Source organism: Colias croceus, chromosome 5, assembly GCF_905220415.1.
Source record: "Colias croceus chromosome 5, ilColCroc2.1".
Lineage (NCBI taxonomy): Eukaryota > Metazoa > Arthropoda > Insecta > Lepidoptera > Pieridae > Colias > Colias croceus.
Genome location: NC_059541.1, coordinates 5,424,544 through 5,449,082, shown reverse-complemented (window position 1 = coordinate 5,449,082; position 24,539 = coordinate 5,424,544). Strand labels below are relative to the sequence as shown.

The following is a 24,539-nucleotide window of genomic DNA, read 5'->3' as shown; positions in this document are numbered from 1 at the left end:
AAAATAAGAATAGATATGCGTGTTTTTTTTTTCGATAAAACTAAAAGCATAAATGAAACACATTAAAAGTGAATCAACGTAATCAAACCAATGGTCAATGAATAAAAAACTTACAATTTACTTTAATAACACATTCCTATTATTTAACAAATATTATTTGTACGGAACTTCAATGAATATAATTTCTGACCCTCCGTATTAGGAGCCGCCTACCGCAGTATTAGGCTCTGACCAAAATCATACCTCCGTATTAGGGAAAATCGACCTGACTATTTAAATATTTTTTTAAAATAAGAAATATCATGAAAATAAACATAGACTCAACAGCAATACAAAATTTAAGTTCCACTTTTAACGATAAAGTGGTTTGGCACCTTTAGAAAGACTTACAAATGCTTATTTTTGATACTTACTTTCAAATGTTGCGAAATACCTCCGTATTAGGTGCTTTTACCTTATATATATCTCTGTTAAAATTATCATTTCCAAAAAATAATGAATCGATATATCAGTTGTCAGTTCTCAGGAACATTTGTTTATTAAAGACGGTATAAGAAGAGTATAAAACAAAAAATTACTCTATTCATAATATCAAGTCAAGATTTAGCAACAGCGTCTTCTTGTTGTAAAGTAGGTACTACAATGTCAATGAAGTAACTTGAAATTTGAATTGAGCGTTTTTTTTTTTTTGGAACATAGATAAAAAAAAGACCAATGCTTTTTTGAAGCAAAACGAAAGCGTATTATAGATTGTACTCGTATGTATCAGTTATTTAATTGTTCAAAGAAATACAAATTATTACCTTAATATAACTGAAGTAGCAATAAAAACTACAAGCATGTAGCTGCAGTTTAATTTTTGAAATGGCGTATGCATATGCCCACAATAATAATAATTAATTGTGAGAATTCAATAAATAAAAACGCGTATTTCAGTTCTATGAAAACAAACTTCAAGAAATATTAATAAATATTCGTAGAATATGCTAGAGGACTTAAAGGAAGGTATTATTTACTTTTCCGAAATGATCAATTGTTTATTGTTACAATTAATATCGTATGAAGTGTTCTTATTAAAACAATGTTTAATATGTATAAAAATCAGAAAAGGAAATGGAGTAAGATAAGAAAATAAATATAAACCAGCAAATAAGGTAAAATAAAACAATAAGTAAAAAGCACATTTATTGAACACATAACACTGACCTGTTTTCTAAAACGTGCAGGACCACGGGCACAGCTTCAACCTCATCAGGAGGAGGAACTGCATAACTCGGTGACGGAGGTGCTTGGGCTGAAGTCAAAGCGAGTGCCTTGTAACGCGACTGTTCCGCCGTCGGTAACACAATATCCACGGAACGTGAACGTAGTCCTGTTCCAGGAACGGTCAGAGATTCAACACATTCACTTAATTCTTCAGCTCTAGCGCCTCCCGATACTTTGGAAAAACACGAATCAACTGAAGCTGCTCGGTCGCGCTTCAGTTCGGGCACCGCTAAATATATGTCATGCACTAACGAATCCCTCGGCCCACTGTTTGCGTTTTCCTCAGAAGCTCGAACATTTTCTAGGGAACTTCCCGTTGGCTCGACGAAGAAAGCTTCTTGTCGTGATATTGAACGTCTTCTTTGAGGTAAGACAGGAGGCTCATCGACTGGCGGTTGTAATTCAAATGACGGTGCACCGGGTGAAGGTGGAGGTGATTGTATCGGTGGGGGCAGGAGCATTCGCTTTGGAGGGGCTGGAGCAAGCAGAATTTTAGGTGATTCAACATCACTTTCATCGTCTTCTTCGTCATCATCTTCAGCCGATGAAGAGGCTGGTAGTCGCTCGGGGGTTGTTCGCTCCTCGCTTCTGCGCGCTAGCCATGTCTCCATATGACGACAGTGGACGCATGGTGGCGGGGTGCCTTTTCCAGATCGGCGACGTGACCACAATCGCGGAACCTGCATAAATAATGTTATAAATTAACTAAATTTAGTTTACTCCATTTTATTGAACTGAAAATATATAGGTAAGTCTTTGAAATTGCTTCAAAAATTGTTAACAGATTTATATCGTCAAATTAATATCCATCTAAATGTAAAAGCATTCTAGCATTATCCACTATGACATGACATCTCACTCACCTCCAAATAAGTGCCCGAGTCGTCAGATCCGGCGGAGTCAAAGGAGCGGCTCCTCGCGCCAGCCTGCGGCACCGACAGCAGCGAGCTGGCGCCGGTGCCGCGAGCCGCTTCCAACTGGATCTCATCGAATGACGCCGACCGGACCTTTAGATCATTTCATATTAGTTTTACACCAGTTACATAAAAATATTTTTTATTTGGATAAACAATTGACTAATCAAAAAAAGGATTTATTAAAAAAAATATAAAATCCATTCAAAAATAAATATGATTGCCATTAATATCCACGGGCTCTTTCGATATTTTCATAGATAACATTCAGTGGCATATAAATGAAAAGTTATAGATTATAAAAGCTTTCATGACGTGGCCGGTACAAATTAATTTAATTGTATTTCCAATAGTTCAGGGTATATTCACTTTAGTCAGGTTGAAATATTTTATTTGATGTTTTTGGTCGGTTTGATTAATCTTTGCCATTGTATGAATGTCAACTAGATATAGGAGTCTGGAGAATAGAAAGATGATATTTATTATTCTGATATTATGTTCAAACGCGGTTCAAAGGAACATAAGTTAACATCAAGATTACACCGTTCATATGCACGAGTCGCACCTATCACATACCTATTTGCTTGGAGCGACCGGGACGAGGACGAGTGCATAAGTAAATTCCGAAGTAGATGGCATACACGTGTTTGTTGTGAGAGATGCGAAATATCTAATTAAATGGCATACTGAATTTCTTAGATTTATTAAATTCATTGTATAAAGATGGTAATACAATGAATTTAATACCTATAAAAATACGATGACGAACAACATCAAAAATAAAAATGTAAGTAAAAGTTACACTTTTTAAGATATTTTTTTTCTTTTAAAGTTTCAATTTAGTACTTATATTTTAAATTATTTCTTTTCAAATTATAGCAGTAGGTACCTAATAAGTTGAAACTACTTTCTTCGTAAAATATTATATAAGAAGATAAATTAAATAAGATTGCGTAAATGTATGCTTGGGAATAAATTTTTTTGCATTTTTCAAATGAAGTTATATTTCAAGAACACTTTTAAACTTCATGCAAGCTAAGTAAAAAACTTGTTAGAAGAATGTAGGTTGTATTTTCCGGGTTCTTTACAGAACTACAAGATGTAGGTACTTAGAAGTAGAAAAGTTAATTGCCTTTTCTAAAACAAGAAGACCACTTCAAAGAAAAGGCGAACTATAGGGAATATAATCTCATTTTAACCGGCTACAGTTTCTATGAATTTACGATAATGCTTTGAATACGTTTGAAGCACTTAAGTGCTTGTAAATGATTTTAATTTAAATGTTAAATTATCTATTTAGATAAAAACTAATGTCTACACTCTACATCTACTTGAACTGACTAATGATTTTTTGCTAAAACACTAAATTCAATCAATTTAATCACGATCATGATAAATCAATGTTCATAAATGCCTGCGAATAACTTTATATTCGATATTATTTATTTCCATACAAGATAGCAGTATCATTATGTTTAATTAGATAACCTAATTATATGTATATCTAAACTCTACAATTCTATATTCGTTACCTATATAAAACTATTTAGTTATGTTTCTATATCCCTTACAAGCGTGCAGCCGTACAACAAAAGATTTAACTTTACTAGCTAGCTATTAAATTACGTACTTTTCCTTCTGTGAAATCGAAGTAAAGCGAGAGATAGTTCTATATTTTGCTTTTACATTAAATATCCTTCAGCTAATAGCCTGAATCCTCTTCTTCAGCTAAGATCCTCTCAATAATGTAAACAAAAAATAACGACTACACTATTCAGCTTGTTAAAAACAAAGCTCTTTAGTTGGATTTATAAATCGTCCGTTAAGATGTCTTCGAAGATTTATATCGTTTGATGTGTTAGCCAAATGTGTGGGTTTTTTAAACCCGGCTATAGCTTCGTACGAATTTACTGCATGTGAATTTTCTTAAGAATTTTCGATAAAAAGTCAATTAATTGTCCATACTTATTTTTACTATCAATTTTATAGGTATATCTTGTTTTTTATTTAAGAAATGTCAATGCGTTTAATGAAAAGCATCGAAGAAATTGCAACAATTAAAACTGCTACTGAATTTCATTAACGGGTATGAATGCTATTTCATATTCGGTATTCCGATTGATGACAAATACTCCATTTTTTTTTTTTTTTTTTTTTTTTTTTATGTTATAGGATAGCAACCGAGCAGACGCGTCGCCTGGTGTTAAGCGATACACGCCGCCCATAAGCATCCACTCCACTGGGAAGTGGATGTGTTGCTATCCTCAAAGGGATTTGGAAGGAATTTAGGGAGAAGGGGTGAGGATGGGAGGGAATGAGGATAGGGAAGCAGAGGATGGGTAGGGGATGGGAAGGGATGTGGGCCTCCGGTAAAGTACTTTGCCGTACATTACTCGAGATGAAAGTTTTGGTAGTATAGATGGATGTTTGTTAGTCAATTAAGTGAAACTACTGCGTCGATCTATTTGAAATTTGAAAGAGGATTAGGTACTTCAGTTCTACTAACTAGTTGCAACTTAGTAAAATGTAAAGAACCTCTCTTTACATTTTAATCGAAACAAAGTTAAGAGTGTATGAACTGATTATCGATTAACCCTTATTTTAACAGTCTGTTTAGTCAAGTTAAATATTTTTTCAACAGCAATATTTCCTTCTCGTCGGTTGCCTTTTGTATACAGTTGATCTTAAAGAATTTAATTCTTAATTTTTATTTTATAGATATTATCTAGTTTTAGTGAATTTGATTTATTTTAAATGGTAGACAAGTTATTTGCTAATATGTTCGGATCTATTACAAGTAATTGTGAAACAATTAGTTATTTATTGTATCCACCTCATATTCTATATTGGGTTTCTGATATTTACAAAATGTCGCAATAAAGAATAATTTCATACGTTATTTTCTTTTCTTGGTAGGATTAAAAGCATGCAATGTCCGTAACAATTTCTTTCCGCCCCTCCATTAACAAGGTAGTAATTTATTTGCCAAATTAATGACCACTACGCCTACTAATGCTAAATGTATGTGAAATACAAAGGTTATTCCTTAGTAAACGTTTTCTTACGAATTAATATAAGAATAATATCGTATTTTTCTTTCTATATGTAATTAATCACCGTGAAATGTCACTTTGTGCGCCTTGTAGTCTCAAGTGTAATTTGGTAAATTTTCTCGCAAGTACAGCTATTTTATTTTATACACATATTTTGTCGTTAATTTGTTAAGTGCGGAAGTTGATATACTTCTTTTACATTACGTTCATTTGAAAATGCAGAGGTTTTTATGTAACAAATATTGAAAACAATACTCGTCTATGCATTCGTATTTGATGTTATAGTACCAAGAGTGAACTCGGGCTTAAAGCTATTAAAAAGCTTAAAAACTGTTGTCTTAAAATGTGTGTTGAAATTGTAAAAAAGACCGGCGTTTATAGTATGTATATTATCTTCATTGCAATAAATTTTCTTAGAAATTTTATAGCAAACTACAACTTTTGTCAGGTTTACAAAATTCACTCGCCGATAGCGACGCTACGGGACATGAGGCTTGGAAAAATAACATTGTTGAACATTCTGACTTCAAAGTAACTGTGACGTCGTTACAGAGGAATGACGTCATAACATGTTCGTATAGCTCGAGAGTTTCGGACCATAATATTATGTATCAGGCAGAGTAAATGTTACTGGTGAGCAAATACGGATTACTGCTATGTTTGTTATGCTGTGGTTACACATGTAGGATGTATAACCACAGCATAACAAACATAGTATGCGTTAGTTCACGTTTCTTTATTATCAAAGAAGAATCTAGATAAGCATTTCTAAATTATTGAATTGAATATGTTGAATGCAATTTTTGATTCTGTTTTCCAAAAAATATTTAGAAAATACATGGTAATATAATCATGAGTTCAAACTACACATTCAATATTATTCACATAAGATTTTCATGTTAAACACAAAAAGATTTATAATATCTTTAGTCTTATAATAAGGATAACTATCTTGTCACATAAGTAATATGTATACGTAGCTTAAGCTACGACGGCGCTCTACGAGTCTACGACTGTAGAGTTTCAACAAGCATTTGTCATTAGCATTGAGAGTTGGATAAAAATAATTGCTCAAATTGAGGATCAGGTGCAAGTAACGGGAGAAGCTAACTAGTTAACTTGTTGTAGTTGGTTTATTGTACATGGAGCTTAGCCCAAACTTTTAGTTAGCTCTCAAGTTGCCTTGTTTCCTTGTTCTTTCGAGGTTCTATTTATGTGCCTTAATAACTTAAAGCAGATTTCTTGTACTTTTAAGAAATACCTCATCCAAATCAGAATTTATAAAGGCGATAATAAGCTGTTAATGTGAGATTAGACTCCTATAGATCTAGTCGATCGGTATTTTATTTGGAAATATAAAATTCCACTTTAAATCTTAAATAATTGGTATATTTTAAATTATATGAGACAAGAGAAAAAAATTGTTCAGCCACTCTTAAGCTATAACTTATGAGTGGGGTAACTAACTTTCTGAACGACTACCTACTAACTAGCTTTCCGCCCGCGGCTTCGCCCACTTTGTCTTAAACCTATTAAATTCTATTCTAAAAACTTCCTACAGAATCATTTTATCTATTAAAATAACGCATCATGATCTCTTGCGTAGTTTTAAAGATTTAAGCGTACATAGGGACATATACTGTTATAATATGTATCGCTGTCGTTATAGCGACTTTGTCGTTATCATAATTATTTCTATACAGTGATATTCTTTACTACCTTTTCGCCCGCAGCGCCCGCGTAGTCTAAGTAATACCCGCACACTTCCCGTTCCCGTGGGATTTTCGTGATAAAAACTATGTGTGTGCCTAATTTCATGAAAATCGTTAAGGCAGTTTTTGTGTGAAGGAGTAACAAACAAACATACTAATTTTCGCATTAATAATTATTCAGGAAGGAATTACTAGTACCTAGGAAGTAGGATACCAACCTGCTTGGGCACTTCGAGGCTGCTCTGCGTCTTCATATCGGCGGGCGTGGGTGTCTTGGATCGTTTGAACGTGGTGCGCAGGCGCTGCATCGCGGGCGGGGCGGGCTGCGCGCGCGCCGCTCATGTCGCGGGCCCGCCCCGCCGCCCCCACCGCACCGCGCTCTTAGCAACACTGCAATACAATTAAATATAGAATAGGGAATTTTTATATAGTAATTTTTAACTACGCATTGTGCCATTATTTCTAAAACCGATTTTTACTTTATGAAAACTGGGTGTTTGAATATAGATTATGAATTTTATGAATCTTACGGTTACAGTTCGAGAATATTAGGGGAAATTACTTTGCCCCAAAATGTAGCAAATAAAATTTATTTAGCTCTTGAATTTGAAAAAAAACAACACTTAATAAGAACACACATTCGGAATATAGATAAATAATCTTTGCAATAATACTATCTACACCAATTAACAGTAAATATTTTAATTGAAAAAGCCGGTGATGGGCTTTCAAAAGCTTATTGCTACGAGCAAATCCTACATTCAGTAGAGCGACGAAACTCCATTCACAACTGAATCATGAGCTACTCTCACAAAATGTTTACTAGTTATCGTAATACATATTACTTACTTGGCTATAAAAAAAGAAAACATACTTACAAAAAAATAAACTAAAAAATCCAACTTACTGAACACGAAGTGCGATAAGAACTTTCATGTTGGTATTTCATGCATCATATTATAGTAAAAACGATCCATAACTCAAAGTCGACACAAACGTACACCGATACCACTGCCACCACGCCAGACGCCACGCATGAATATTACATTCATCTTATAATCGCCGACTCAATTTGCTGCGTAAATATATCACCATACACAAATATATATTAACAAATTTAAGCAACAAAACATGCTTGTACCGAAAATAATGTATAACTATGAATCATGCGAGTAAATTGGGGAAAATAGAGGCAATACTTCTGCTGTTCAAATTAAAGAATGAAATAAATAAAAATCGTATCTACGTTTTCATGAAATTATATCAATATTGATTAACTGTAATACAAATGCCTAATTAATGTTTTATTGTTTATACAATAAGTATTTTATGAGTGTATGAAACAGAAATAAAATATAATTAATTTAATTTATCTCCAGCTTACTTTAATTGAAATCTTGACAGTCATTAAACAATGGGTCGGGGTGGATTGCTATTATTCATAAACTTTAGTGCCTTCATAAAACATTCATATAAAATTAAGACATAAAACGCTTTGAGTAATACCATTCCATCTTAGGATATAAAATGACAACTGGATTCATATGTTTAAAGTTATAACACTAAGTGATGATAAAACCCAGTTAAACAAGTTATTGGAAACACATTAACTGTTAATTATTATAATTAATACATTAAAAATATTTACAATAAATAAAACCAAGTAGGTAGATAATAAGGTAGGTTGTAAAAACGAAATATATCCAACTAAATAGTTACTTAATATTAACTATGATAGCAATTCCAATATTAATAGTCATTTACCGATTGAAAGTCCAGCGCTCAATAAACATTAATCTTGCAATGCAAAATTACATCCGTCGCAAAGTTTGCACATAATGAAGGGGCGTACGGTAAAACGTGAAATTCTGACGCGAATAATGAAATAAACAAAATGTAAAACTTTTCCTTTATAATCCACTAGCAGTAGCAACTTGTCCTGTGTCTACTCGGAATGACCCGGGATTAAAACAGAAATAAAGAAATAAAAATATCGTGTATGTCCGAGTGCAGCTTCTGATTTTTCAAAATAGATGAATATATTTTGTTTTATATGGGACTAAGATACATAGATAACTTCTACTGATTATACGCACATCAAGTGTCTATGGATATATTATTATGACATACATACTACCTATAAAAATGTTTTAACTGGTTATTTCTACCATTAGGTGCCTGAATATCCGTGTGTAAATGTAAAATAAAGGTTCTTAATAACTTTTTCATATAATTTTAATTAAAGCATTTAAAAGCCCATAAAGCAGAATTAATTTCAAAGCTATTTACTTATAAAAGTCTCTTGTGGGAATATCCGTTAAATATAAACAAAATTTTATGACGTAGGTCGATACAATGTACTAAATTTGATGGAACTAATCCATTTACTTATTATCATAAAAAGTTCATTCAGGCTAAATTATTTAAATGTTCGCGTGCTGCTTTACGATTCATAACGTTAGTATATAAATAGGTTATAAAAATTTTCGTTCCTGCATGACATCAAATATTTAACTAGAGCAACATAAATTAAATTATAAGCAAGGCAGTTATAAGAAAAGGTTAAGTGGTTTTAATACTGGCTACGTTAAAGAAAATATGTATATTCGTGTCAACAAAACCATTTTCTGTACGTTTTATTGTTTAACATCAATCAAATCTAACGACGAAAATTTTAATGGTAATAACAATAAATCCATCTAAATAATTGAGATTTAAAACAGAACCGATGAAAATTATCGTTTGGATTAAATTTCCAATAACACTATTTACAATAAGTGAACATCTTTTGAAAGAAGAAGAAGCCGTATTAACAAAAATGTAAAGAATACCTACTACCTAGGACCTAAACAAATTATTCAATCTCAAGTGAAATTATTCCAATTGAGAACGCCTTCAAGTCAGTTACAAATTGGTTCTATTTACATTGATTGATGAATTTAATAATGAGCGTCTATGAATATCAGATACTCCACTGTAAATTGTGTCAGAGTAGCACTTAGATCCTTATACTAAGCGAATCCATCTCATAATTTTTCAAGTCCCAAGATACGAACCTTAATAAAGTGACAAAGATTAAATCTTGTAGCTAATTCGACTATTTATTTTGTAGTGGCTAAGTATCAGAGCAGATAGTAGTTAATTAAGGTATACCACTTGATATTAATAGTAATAAATTTATAAACATCTAGCTAGGTACATGCCATAACCTTTCCCAAAGCACTTCCATACATATTTTTTTTTATAAAATGTAAACGTTAAATTTAGAATGGTGCTACTTTACCTAAATTTTAATGATTATCTTTTGACCTTTTCACGTGACACTGCATTAATTATCCGAAGCTGAGTGTGAAATTATTTAAGCCATAAGGTCTTACTTCCCTTTTCACAAACTCTATAAGTTACGTAGAAATAACTATCATCAAAGAATAACTTATAATAAGGCTTAATTTTCAAACAGGTACCTATAATATAAAATATTAATTATATAAGTAGGTATCGCACACTTATCCAATTATGTGTATGAGTGAAGCCATTGAAGTTTTCATTAACTCTTTAGTATTAAATAATAGAGCAATGATATAACCGAAAACCAGAAAATGACTGTAATTATTTTAAATACTCGTTATGTGTAACGGATAATAGAACTTGTGAATATTTACGGCACGAAAGCGGATATTGTCGCTATAAAGTTAAGGATAGGCAATTGCTGTTTTTATAACCTCGACGTTTTGACGCCATCGCTCTGAGATTTACGGTTTGTGACTAAGACGTAGTACTATTATTTACTCTGTGTTAGAGCATTCTCGATTACGTTTGGATAAAGAAAATATTCTGAACAAATTGAGGTTCGCATTGCTTCACCTATTTAACGTAACTATCTATAAATTCGAATGTATTAATATTGTACCGAATAATTTCATCTCATAATATAATTAAACATTCAGCACGAATTCGTAAATCTGCTCGAAGATTATTGAAATCGATTTCTGAATCAGGAAGCACATAATTTAAAAGGGAAATCGACTGATACTGTGCCTGAATATTGAATGTACGCTACGCTACTTATTGGAAAAATTACAAGCGTGTGAAACGTGTAATTTGTTTCTCACACAGAATATCGAAAATTAGGATCATTCTAGTAAGGTTTGAGTAAAAATATCTTTAATTATCCTATTTATGTGTGTGTAGGCAGTGAATGTCAGAGTAAACACAGAGTAAACAGGAGGCCTTTAGATCGGGGCAGTATTTTTTCCCAAGCAGATTATCTGTCACCCGCGATGGACGACATAATATTTATATTTTTGCCCTCATTTTGAAATGCCTTGCAATACAATAACTTTAGTATTTTTTTTTTGTTAATACAGTACAGTACATAGAACAGGATAAATCAACAAGCAGGTACCCTATATTTTTTCTGCATTATTTTGCAGTTTGATAAAAATTTAAAATTAATTAGTACTACGCATACAATATGTGGAATCATTATCAAATAATCTATTACAGAGATATTTCTAGACATACCTATCTGATATTAAAACACAAATACGTGCCATGCAATCTCTATTATTGGCCGTAATTTAGGAAACATTCACGAAATGAAAACTTTGTGCATACATTGATAGCGCTGGAAATTCTAAAGGATATTGAAATGGCTGAAATTTATATTGTTAAAATCATATTGTTATCATAAATGTGACATTTATTTCGTGATCAGATATGGTAATGCTTTTCGATAACGGCTCAATTATTAACGATTCTAACGTTATATTGTAATTACTGTGTCATTTTAATTATTCCTGTTTGTTGTAAATTTATTGTTCGTATTCTGTTCCATAAATTGGATTGCTATAAAGAAATGAGCGATAAAATCGCCCGTAGTACTTAGATTTTTAGCAATAGGTCTTCATTGTGCGTAATCAGTGTTCTATTGTTATCATCCGAAACACTTAGAACGAGTTGTCATTGATGGTATTACTACAAATACCAAGGTCTATCCACATTACGAAAATAGCACGTATTTTATTGAATAAAAACACACATGCCAAGAAAAGTGGGCGAGCGATAGATGAACAACAAAATTGCAAGGGAATATTGGAGGCTAACAGCTCTCACTGCAATGCCTTTGTTCCTGTCGGGCTATTGTCTAAACCCTAACCTAAACAGGCGACGTGGCTGAGATGCCGATCCTTAGGCTCCTCTATAATCCAGCTATTCCACCTCTATTACAGTGACGTATATTTTCTTACAAAGTAAAATGCATTCTTATTTCTTTGTTGCATTTATTTCGTTCGAAGATGTATGTTACATTATAGTCAGGTGTAGTTTGGGTTACAATTAAGTGCTAGCAAATTCAATGCTGAAAAGTAACAATGTTTCAGGAGTAACCAAGGAATGCTACATTACACTAATACATTAATAAGTCTGAAAAAATTGAGGTGAGGGCAACAATACTGTTAGGGACTTTTTGAAATGTTCCCAAGAAGCTTTTTAATATATTATATCGTTACTAGTGGTTCGCCCCGGCTTCGCCCGTGGTACCTACATGTTTAAACTATCCTATCTCTCAAGTTGGATCAAACTGCACATGGTGTGCGAATTTTATTATAATCGGTTAAGTGGTTTAGGAGTCCATTGAGGACAAACATTGTGATTTATATATATTAAGATAAGATAGATAGATAGATAGATATGACCAACATCGTTTGTACCGAACTAAAAGCAATGTCACCGACAGCAGTTTCTGACAATTTCATAAAAAATTAAGAATAACATAAATTGTACGTTAGTTTAGTCTAAAGTTTGGTTTTTATTTCATTGTTTGGAAGATAACCTATAAAATACTTCTGTAAAATATTATTTTCTACAAATAAACACAGTCAACGATAAAATATACATTATCCAATTATTATAATTAATATTAATAATATATACGTAAATTAATATATTTACGAATTTATTTATACCTTTTCAAGCCTATAATAATAATTATTAATCCGATATACTTAGATGTACCTTTAAAATAATCAAAAAATTTCCAAAATCCGTCCAGTTGATTCAGAAATCCCGCCTTTCAATTTCATAAAGTCACAGAATCACTCTTTGTTATATTATTTTAGTTTTAATATAGTTAAATATGCAATAGGTAGATTATTAATTACATGGAATACTAAATTCAACAATCGCTTGAATATTTTAAGGTATCTTGATTGAATATTGCTGTTTTGAATTACGGTTTTGACAAAGCATACAACACCAATAATAGTGATGGAAAGTATGATTAAAAATATTAGTAATTTACTGTGTTTACTATTAAATATATTGATGCATATTACGACGTTTATTATTCACTAGCAGCAGCGCTTCGCGGTTTCACCCGCGGGGCTCCGCTCCTTAGCGTAACGATATCGATAAATGGGCTATCTTACACCGAAAGAATTTTTCCTATCGGACTAGTAGTTCCTGAGATTAGCGCGTTCAAACAAACAAACAAACAAACTCTTCAGCTTTATAATATTAGTATTCCTTGTTCCTCAATCTGTCTATAACTTTTTTTATCTCGAAAATGGTTGCGACCTATCTTTGAAGAATTTCTGTTGATGGGTGTTATTTATTTAAGTGTTTAATACAAAATCTGATTAAGCAGAGTCGACGTTATTCGTAGCCAATTAATGTATCTACTAAAATCTAAGTACCAACATACTCGCAAATTAAATGATCAAAAATAAAAGATGTATAAAATTATCTTGAGAGTATCCATTATCGATACGTTTTTGTGTAATTTAGTATAATTTAATAAAAGCTACTCGGAGTCAAATCACGACGCCCGCCAACTCCGTTAAATTGAGGAATTGTTTATTTACAATTCTTACTTCAAACTAAATTTTTATGTAAGACTTCTTAGCCGTGTCGTAATAAAAGAACTCTATAAAACTATTCTCAACTCAAAAACAGTTAACAACTTTTGTTATTTATTTACGATCTAGTCAGCTTAGAACGAGCTTTTGCGTCGGAAGAAAATTAATACCTACGTTATCAACGTCAATAATGTATGAAATAATGGATAATAAGGCTTAATTTCAGATAATTATTAACCCTAATCAGTGTATTGTTACTTTAAGTCAGATTTTAATTTTAGAAAACATGGTAATAAGAGGATATTATAAACCTGTAGAGTTCGTATAAGCTATTTTCCAGCAATTAAGATATAGCTTTATGACCATTGTTGAAACTTTACGGAAAGTTTCTTGTGTCTTACGTTATCTTGTAGATCGAATTCGTAACATAACCATAAATATAAGGTGACGTCATTACAATGGTAAACACTGAGCTAACTTTTAATTACATTCTTTGAGAAGTGCCCCAAGTCACGACCCTAATAATAATTGATTTAAAACTTCTTTTGTTTCTTCCCCGGTTTTAAATAGGCCTGTTTTACTAATGTAGTTAACTTAAAAACGAAACAATGTTAACCATTATGTCCCAATTTTTTTTTATAAAACAATTTCCACCTGTTCCTCACTATATATTATATGTAATTAAATTATTATTAATTAGACTTCTTCTAGAAGCACTTTTAAATCGTCGATGATCGATACGGAAAGCAGTATCTATGGAGAAGAAACGGCAAGAAACTCCATAGTTGCTATTTTAAAATAATATAAAGATGATAATACCTTTCGTATCATGTCTAATTTGATACGCAGAAAAATCTTTATGTGAATGAAAATAAAACGCCTAATCGTATAAACACACATAACTTCCGAACGCATGCAAACAATTTTTCATGTTTGTTTAGAAGAAAAATCAACAAAAACTGGAAAGCACAACTAGTAATTATTATCTATTAATTAAGACTCTAGCGCTCATAGGTAGATTACATGTAACTTCCATTTCACCCTTACACGGTAGGTATCCTCGTCGTCATTTGAGGTAGGCAAACGCAACCGCATGTAATTATTGTAAATCGCTGTACAATTAGGTAACACTACGTACTCGTTTGATTTCTTGCCACATTTTTAGTTGTAAAACAAAAATAAACAAATGATCATGTATGGCATCAATTATTAAAAGAACAAAGCCATGAAGTAGGTACATATCAAAAATTTATAATGTATTTATAAAGACCAAAAATACACCTGTTTTTCAAATGCAAAGGTAATTAGCTCAATCTCGAAGCTCTTGCTCGCTCGCGTTACTACCTTGTGTAGTATGTATTTAATTTATATAGAGAAGACTCACTCGTATATAATGTTTCCATGTAAATATAAACATGTAGGTATCACATTATTTATTTATACGTACATCATTAAAATATCTTATTTAGACTGTATATTTTCATTCAATACCCAGTGGAAAAGAAATAATAATACAAGGTATTTTCATTAATCATACGAATTCATCACGTTGTTTTCTATTAATAGTATGAATAATGCTGTTAATATTAATAAAATGTTGTAATATTTAGGGGTTAATGTTTCTCAATCAAGGTCGGAACGTTATTATAGATAATAATGAAAGCCTAGACGATGGCTTTGTGGCTTTAATTGTGGAATTATACTATGTAACTAGGTATGTATATTAATTTCCGTATCTCGAAGCTTTGTTATCCGATACATACCTAATATGCAAACTCACGTCTTCCCATATAATCTCAACTACAATGGCTACAACTGAAGCCTTTTTCAAAGACTCAAAGGCATGTCTAATCAGGTTCGTATGAAATCACAATTTATTCTTACAATAATGTAGAAAATCTTTACCTCAATTTAAAACTCAATTTCATAATTCTTTATTGTTTTTAAATACACTGATGTACCTATTTGTGTTCTAAGTCTCAGAATTCATGAAAACCCATATAAAAAATAGAGATTCTAATATAACGTGTTGTTGTGTCGTGTACTTAATATTCATCACAAATATATTACAAGCAGTTACGTAATGAACTTGCTTCGAATCCATAAATAAATGATTATTCACCCCAATAATGACTACCTGCCGTCGATTTTAATTGTAAACACACTAGAGTGATTAAATTAACATCCCAAACCCTACAGTATCAAGCCGTGTAATTGGTACACGTTTCGACCTACGAAGTATAATTTATCATATCATATTTACTCCGTACACAAGTGTCTTAGACACGTCTATTAATTTCGATATCAAATTGCCTATTCAACGAATTAGTTTTACAATATTCATGACACAATTAACGGGCGACATGCAATATGTTGGAAAATAGCGAGCCGCCCACCCTTATTTTAACCTAATTAATATTTTAATATTATAATTTTGCTGTGAAAACCAATCTATGACGTGTCTACATTTTAGACGTAGTTAAATTTTTCAGTTTAACACACGATAGATATCGATGCCAACCATGTGTTATTTGAAATGGCACTTATACATGTACTAGATTTCCGCCCGTGGCTTCGCCCGCATTTGCAAAGGAAAACCCGCATAGTTCCCGTTCCCGTGGGATTTCCGGGATAAAAACTATCCTATGTGTTAATTCAAGTTACCCTCTATATGTGTGCTAAATTTCATTGTAATCGGTTCAGTAGTTTTTACGTGAAAGAGTAACAAACATCCATTCATCCATACTTGCAAACTTTCGCCTTTATAATATATAATATTAGAAGATATTAGATTCTCTACAGTTAAAAAAAGATAGGCTGGTGACAGACACTGAAATTTCGTAAATGCAAAATAAGAAGTATATTTATTTTTGTGTTTTGTACCATTTTCATCAAGTGAATAATACATTTTAAAACGATCCGCTTGCTCAAATGTTAGATGGTATAAACCTCAATTTAGAGAGAAAAACTGTCTATTTGCTTTCTGCAAATACATTGCAGTACATTGTCTTTTTCACCCACATGAGAGAGTACGAAACGTTGAAACGAATTGTGCTACTTAAATGCAATTTAATCGACCAAATTGGAGACCTTTTCTCTTTGAAAACATGAAGCGCTACATGCATGCCTCGCTTTTGTTAGAGAATTTAGAATTGTATTTCATTTAGTTCTTTAAAGAGTTGCTATTATTAAAAAAATATAACGTGGGATCTCGTTGTTGTACAATTTAAAAAGACGTCTCTGAATAAGTAAACACATCCTTTGAAAATCCATCCATCTCGTTAAAAATGTTCCTAATGGTTAGGTACCAGACGAGAGTTTGAAAAGCTCAATATAAAAAGGTGTTATTTGTATACGCTTCATCAACTTTCGTTTCATGTTATAATAGAGATGTCCAACTTATCTATAGTCTGTAGTACAGTGAGGGTTATTCTGTGTGTGAACATTTTCAACACGTTCCATGCAGTTTTGTTTGAGCTTTGACTTGCTTTATAATCTCTTTTCAATGATATTCATGCAAAAGTCAGGTTCAAAGTAGGTATGAATATAATTAGCACCTTGTAGAATTTAATACTTAATGGAACGGAATAATGAAATATTACAGTAAGGTTAACAAAGTTAATAGAAATGTTAATTAAAATTCAGTTCTTTTCAATTTTTCGATCGATGGGTAGGGAAATAATATATATAAGTGACTTAGATAAATGTTTTGCTATGAACCACATTTAAAAAAACAAAATTATAATAATGAATAGTCGCAAATTGTGTTACCGGGTAATATCTCGACAACGATGATTATAGTGATTAATTAGAAATTAAAAAATCTTAAAGAATCTTAAAAATATATTGTGTCATAAGGTTGGATTCGTATTATTTAATTTATAGGCGTACTTTAGACCTCTTTTACGTAATTCAGGAAGCCAAAATATTGTAACTAATTCTGCAATCAAAGTGTAGGTATCTCCCAATTGATTGATGAAATTGGAGCTTAGTTGAATATAGTAATTATGTGCTAAATTATTTTACGGAGAGCTCAATTTCTTATCGATAAACCGAGTCCATAATTACATATGAAAACACATATTATGCTTTTTAGTGAGTTTCAATGGAAAATAATGTTAAAAATTTGATTAAATTTATGAGTACAAGATTCTTTCCCTAATTATGTGTACCAGTTGATATTCACATAAATAGTATTTTATAACAATCGAGTTAAACAAATAAGAAACAATTAGCAAAAATCCGATACAGAAATAATTAAATAATTAAAAATCTAGACACACTTTTAATTACCTATCGCTTGTTTAACTCGCCAACTGACGCTCTCTCTACATTCACATGTAAAATTATATTTAATTGAAATTTGAAACGTTACGTTTCTCAGAAGGAGTGAATATTGTAATCTATAATATAAAAATGAATCGCAAAATGTGTTGGTAAGCGCATTACTCGAGAACAACTAAACCGATTTCGTTAATTCTTTTTTTATTACATTTCTTGAAGTACGAGGATGGTTCATGTGGAGAGAAAACGTAAAATGTACCACGGGCGAAGCCGGGGCGGACCGCTAGTATATAATATTTGAAAATACTTCATTATTTGTGGATATGAAATAAAAAAAATAATACAAAAATCTGTTGATTTAAAATGATATTTTATTAAATTGTCATTAATTTGGATTAAGGATATTGTGATAATAACTAAGTCAATAAATAGCCAAGGTACAAATACAAACAAAGTGCCTACAACATGATTTAATGTAGAGACAATTAAACAAACAACATTTATATTTAAAACCTTTACTAATCGAGAGCCTCTGTCGTTTTTCTAAAGGTGAATACCTAAACCATTGAACCTTTAATTTTCAGCTTTAAAATGCGGTTATCGATTTTTTTCTTTTGTCGTTTACTTGATCTCTTGGTTTTATTAATTGCACTGAAAACTATATGTGGTCTTTGACGGTATATTAATCGTTTTAGTATTTGTTATTCTCATTTTTTGCGCAGCTATAATACGATTAATACTAAACAACCCTTAAAAGTTTTTATGATACCGTAGAAAAAATACATTCAGCGATAACAAACACGGACACCAAAAGTTTAAGATATCCATCACTTCGCATAAGCCTACTGGATGAATGACGCCTAAACCCTTGGGGGAGCCCAAACCCAACAGTTGTATTTTTGTTCATAGATGATGGATGTTACCTATATTACCTTTTTTGCCTATATATACTGTCTGACCTTAGTTTCTGTTCTTTCTGCTTTAAACATAAAATTACACATATAAATACCTACATAATAATATAAGCTTTTATAACCTGTGATAATATTAAATGCAAATGCATAATACTCATAATTCATTCGAATTTTATTTTCCATTTCCAGCTTCGGAATATCATTTTATTGTACCAAATTGGGGCAATGTAATGAAGATTATAATAAGCTTTAGCTAAGAAAGAATGAGGTTAATCTTTGTCTCTACCTCTTATGACGACGATAAAAGGACAAACGCTCACATGCCTGTAAAATATACTGATAACTGACATGCAAGAGCGGGCACGCATGAACTCTGTACAATTTTGTCAGTAATTATGAAAAATGCGACTTACACGGCCCGTTTTACATGTACTGTAATTATAATTTGCATGCTGTTAGGCCATTATTGTTGCACGTTATTAATCATTCAAGCATGCACGGTAAAATTTTCGTACTAAATTGTTGGTGTTATTAAAAAAATACCTATATTATAATACATTTCCGGTTGCCTATGTACCTTCTAACGTTTATTTATTCAAAAATAATATATGCACCTACTGGTACAATTATAAATTTTACGTAAAGTCGTTCAAATTATGTTGTTTTTTTATAAAATTGCAGACGTTTTATTTGGTATCGGACATACGGTCTTATCTCATTAGCAAATGATCGGTTCACGCTTGGATCCTTCAGTATATACCTACGTAGAGGAAGACAAACAACTCGTTTACTCGTTTGTATCGGGCCGTGTTTGCCGACTCATTAGACCCACTTTCGATTCGACGCAAGTCACTAAGGAACCGTAACGACGGAAAAGTCTACAGCTATCTTCAGTAAAACAGCTATATACGTTTATCTAAATTGTATTCGTTCACATAATGTGTGATATATTTAAGCGATTTGTAGACCTAATAAACATCAAATAACACTTCAGTTTATGTTTCCCAAAATATCGAAAATTCTAGTTTCAGTCTCAACGGGATTTATGATTGAATTGTAAACTCTTGGTTAATTCATCATTGTTTATCTGTAAAGTTTAGATTGCCAATAAAAACTTTGAGTTATAAATTGAAGTATCATTTGTAAAATAAATATTGGTTATTCAAATAAGTTTGATATTAATTATACTTATTCGTAGAACTTAAAATCTTAATTTACTTTATAATATTGAAACTGGTTGCTTGGCTATCATTAATTTTAACTAATAACCACGACTGAATTTTCGCTAGAAAGTTAAAGCCTTAATCTTATAAAATTTAAAGAGCAACATTTAAATATTTTACTTGGAAAAACTGTCATAATATTATTGTGTTAAGTTGCTCTCACTGAGAGCAAAACTTGCTGAGCTGTCTTCGGGGAACTCTTAAAAAGTAAACTCTAGATCTGTGAAAATGTAATTGCCTAAGTTTTCAGTTTTATGACTGAGTTGTTAGTAAAATAATATTTTTACATTTTGTTAATATTTAGGCAAAATTTAAGCTCAAACATTTGAATAATATTATGTTGAAATATCAACAAGGTAAAAGTACCTATGTTAGAAGGGCTTGATATATAAGTTGATAAAGTTTATACGAATATAAATGAAACTTTGAGTAAATTGACCCGAGTAGGTAATACAAACACGCACAAAGCAATGAGCCTTATAAAGATAAGTTGAAAAGTACGAGAATTAAGTTTGTTTTGTTAACTTTTCCAAGGTGCGGAAACCTTGACGCTTGAGTTTGACTTATACTTGCCTTATAAATAATTACGAGCCTTCTATATTAATGTTGTTTTCTCCATCAAACAAAAGTGTATTGAATTTTATAAATATACCTAAATAGAATTCTTACATTATTCAAAATGATTTATTAATGATAAATAAATGAGAAATAATATTGTCGTATAAATACTCTTTAATCAATAAATAAATCTTTAAGTGAAACTTTTATTACATCGTCTCAAACTTTTTGTTCTGTGTAGCGCATGTCGCGTGACGCACGATACGTACGATAATTATCGTACAAATACGATAGTTTTTAGTTAAATGTCTATACTTTATAGTGTGAAAAAATTTCACTTTTACCGTGGTTTCATAAAACCACACAACATTTTTTTTAACGTAGACATTTTTTCCCATATCGGGCGTTTTTCCATTACCCGGCCCGGCACCGGCACCGGCGCCGGCGCCGGCGGGTTGCCGGGGAAGCAAAAGTGTATGAAAATGTATGGCTCGCTTTTTCTCTTACCGGCGCCGGCGCCGGCACGGCATTGAGTCCTGCCGGCGCCGTCACCGTCGCCGGGGTAGCAAGCTTCCCACTTGTGCCGGCCCGGCAAAATTGAAATTGAAATTGCATATTTATATGGATTGTCATATCAGTACTATACCACTCACCGGGCGTAAACCGGCATCGACACTGGCGCAATGGAAAAACGAAGTCCCGGTGCCGGTACCGGTCCCCGACCATGCCGTTGCCGTGCCGGAGCCGGGCCGGGTAATGGAAAAACGCCCGATAAGTAAGCAAGTACCTACTATCTCGAACCTAAAAATCAACTTGGTTGCGCTAACTCTGAGTTGAATTTTCTTTAACTACCTATTTTAGCATAAATCAATCATAAATCAACCTTTGAACAACAATTTTCCAGCTTTGAAAAGAAATCAGTTGGAAGAACGTTTTAAATTTAGATACATACCCAAATATCCTCGACGTTCATTTTGGTACGTTTCAGAAGTTAGACAATATCTAAGGCAATTCTATTTTTAACACGATTGATTCTATTGATTTATTGTCTGTAGTCAGAGCTCACGCTCGTCTCGACAAGAGATAACGATGAAATAACACTGGATGGTAAAACTATAACCGTTCGTGTATCGCATTCGAACAATTGATTAAATGAAAACAATTATGTGTGAATGCGCACGTGTGATTCTTTCGTATTTTGGTATAATTAAGCATATTCGTGTGTTAACGTAGTTAAATATTTATGTTGGAATGTTCAATTTAGGACAATATTTATTTGTAGATTTGGTTTGTCACTCGAACATCACCGCTACGGGATTCTACGAAAGGGTTAAAATGACAGCATTTAGGAAAATTATATAATTATAATAGGATACTAAAGCAATTACAATCACGTGTCTGTACTAAGAAGTACGTGCAAACGGAATAATTACTTGATAAATCGATATCGAGAAAATCCCAGAACGAGTGTCTGCTTTTAAAATAAAGGAAAAAGTACTCGTGCAGTATAATTGTCGTTCTTGTTACGGATAACGTTAGTTATTGTGTGATTATTGCTCATTAAAAACGGATTAATTGGTCTATATATAGGGAATTATGAACAAATACAGAAAGGCACACGTACTCGTGTAACAAAGAAATATTTCAACAATTCACGCATGGAGCGCGACACGCTTCTATATATTTAATTGGAACTAACAACTTAATGAGATCGTTAACGTGATACGAGAAGGGAACAAATATATCGCTTTATACTTACAGCTTTGTTTCTTTCAAAGCAAGCGAATAAGCTCAGATTGCATGAAATTTTATCGGGTTAAAATAATAGAAAGAATAAAAGAACTATCGAAGAAAGATAATCGATTACAGCAAACATATTAAAAAAATGATATTGAGATTTTTAGTTTTTATTTATACCTACAGTACTTGATAATAATCTATGTACCCAAGCTATCAAAAGGATTAAATATTATATAGTAGTAGAGAGCAAGGTTTCCTTTACTTGGTAAAGAGAAGTATGTGTACTGTACCGTTAAATATAATTATGTATACAGTTTGGTTCTGTTTTAAGCCCGTATTCAGGTTTTCGCAAGTCTTAAGTGCAAGTTTATGATTAAGATCAAAGTTTACAAAGGTAAGTACACATAAATACATAAATACTCTGAAGTAAGTTACCATACATGTTTCCGTATGCAATTTTAATGAAGGGAGTTAAACTTGACGGTAATTGTCTCGTTCCAAAACTCATTAATCATAAATGAAAACATACTTCATCCACTCAAGTTCTTTATTATTGCGAAAACAGTAATTATGTATGGACAAAGAATGTAATAAAAGAAAGAGAAATTAGTTTTATAATTAATTAACGAAATACGCTACAGACTATTAAGGTTTAATTATACAAAGTATTGATTCAACCTATGTAGAGTCATAGAGCGGTATTATACTAGAAGTGATAACATACGTTGATATATATAGATATATATATTATTGATTGAAATGAGCCGTGCGCCCCCAATTACATCGAAAACACGGGGAAAACACGCAGGCGTGAGGTGTTTTTTATTTAGACAGAGTTCGTATGCTCGGTAACTAGTCCTTATTAATTCAATTGTACATTGACTAATATTTAATTAACAGTGAGCCCGAGTAATGAACCTGGGCGAGGCATTTCCTCAAATGGACTGCGTATTCATGACTATTGTATAGATTTGGTTCCTCTCATGCAAGCTTCGAGACGCTGTCATATTAGGTATGTGATGAATCACGTCCATTGAACAGACATTGAATGGGAATGTATCTCAAATAGATTGAATGAAATCGGAATGTATTTATATTCATTAAATAGTATTTAATCCATCAATTTCTAAAACCTACTCACATTTATGCGTTTGGAACATACACACATGAAGCACCGCTTTACTTGTGAATTGTCTTTTAACTCAATGGATTATCGAGTATAGCGTAATGCGTGTATAGAGATACTTTATCTATTTGAGTTCATAATTCTTATTATGTTAACAGCAATGTCGTGACAATAGTGTGAGCAACTTGCTACGAATTCGTTGTATTCTCTTTAATAACATTGTCATACATTTTTGTCAAAACAACAAAGATGTTTCGTGTAAATACTAAGAACGTTTCTGGACTCAGAACAATCCGAGATAAGTAGAGTAAAGCTTCAACTTGTGTTGTGTGCCACCTCAATGGCTGCCACTTACATACAGATGAAAGAATCTGAAAGAGACGAACATTCAAAGCGCCAAAAATGTGTTTCTATAATTTAATCTTTTACAAAACGTGAAAGAAAATACAACAAAATGTCAATATTTTCCGTGCTCAAACACTCGAATCAAAAAGTGACTTTGTAATTTACTTCTGTATAATGAAATTCCAGTGTGTGTTGATCAAATAGTAATTTATTAATGTTTAATTTCAGTGGCCTTCGTGTTTCGTACCTTAGACATCGTAGCGACATGCGTGTTCAGTCATAATAATTAGGTCTACATTTGATATGAATCGATCAATTATGAGTCAGATTGAGTCCGTTGAACGATTGAATAGTCAATAGAACAGTGAACACTGAAATTGATTATTTTACAATTAACATATTTTGTAAAAATTTGTGCCTTTTAATAATACACAAATAAACATTTAAAAAAATATTGTGAAAATGTCATCCTTTCCCATTATCCAGTCTTGACTCTCTTAAAAGATAAATAAATTACATGGTCGCAATTTGTACAGAAAAAAGCGAC

General features: G+C 32.1%; 1 protein-coding gene across 7 annotated transcripts in view; it reads right to left on the bottom strand.

Moving 5' to 3' along the window:
* Window positions 1-24,539, bottom strand: part of LOC123692178 (eye-specific diacylglycerol kinase) — a 108,471-nt gene that overhangs the window by 78,151 nt on the left and 5,781 nt on the right. For 3 of the 7 annotated variants that reach the window (XM_045636891.1, XM_045636888.1, XM_045636890.1), the window contains exons 2-4: window positions 7,164-7,335; window positions 2,130-2,273; window positions 1,207-1,946 (exon numbers count right to left, since the gene is read on the bottom strand). In XM_045636891.1, the coding sequence (XP_045492847.1) occupies window positions 1,207-1,946; window positions 2,130-2,273; window positions 7,164-7,253 (974 nt within the window). In that variant the 5' untranslated portion in view covers window positions 7,254-7,335. Of the gene's footprint in view, window positions 1-1,206; window positions 1,947-2,129; window positions 2,274-7,163; window positions 7,336-24,539 lie in introns of those variants that run through there. The other 4 variants (XM_045636884.1, XM_045636887.1, XM_045636885.1 and 1 more) reach the window with 2 other exon arrangements.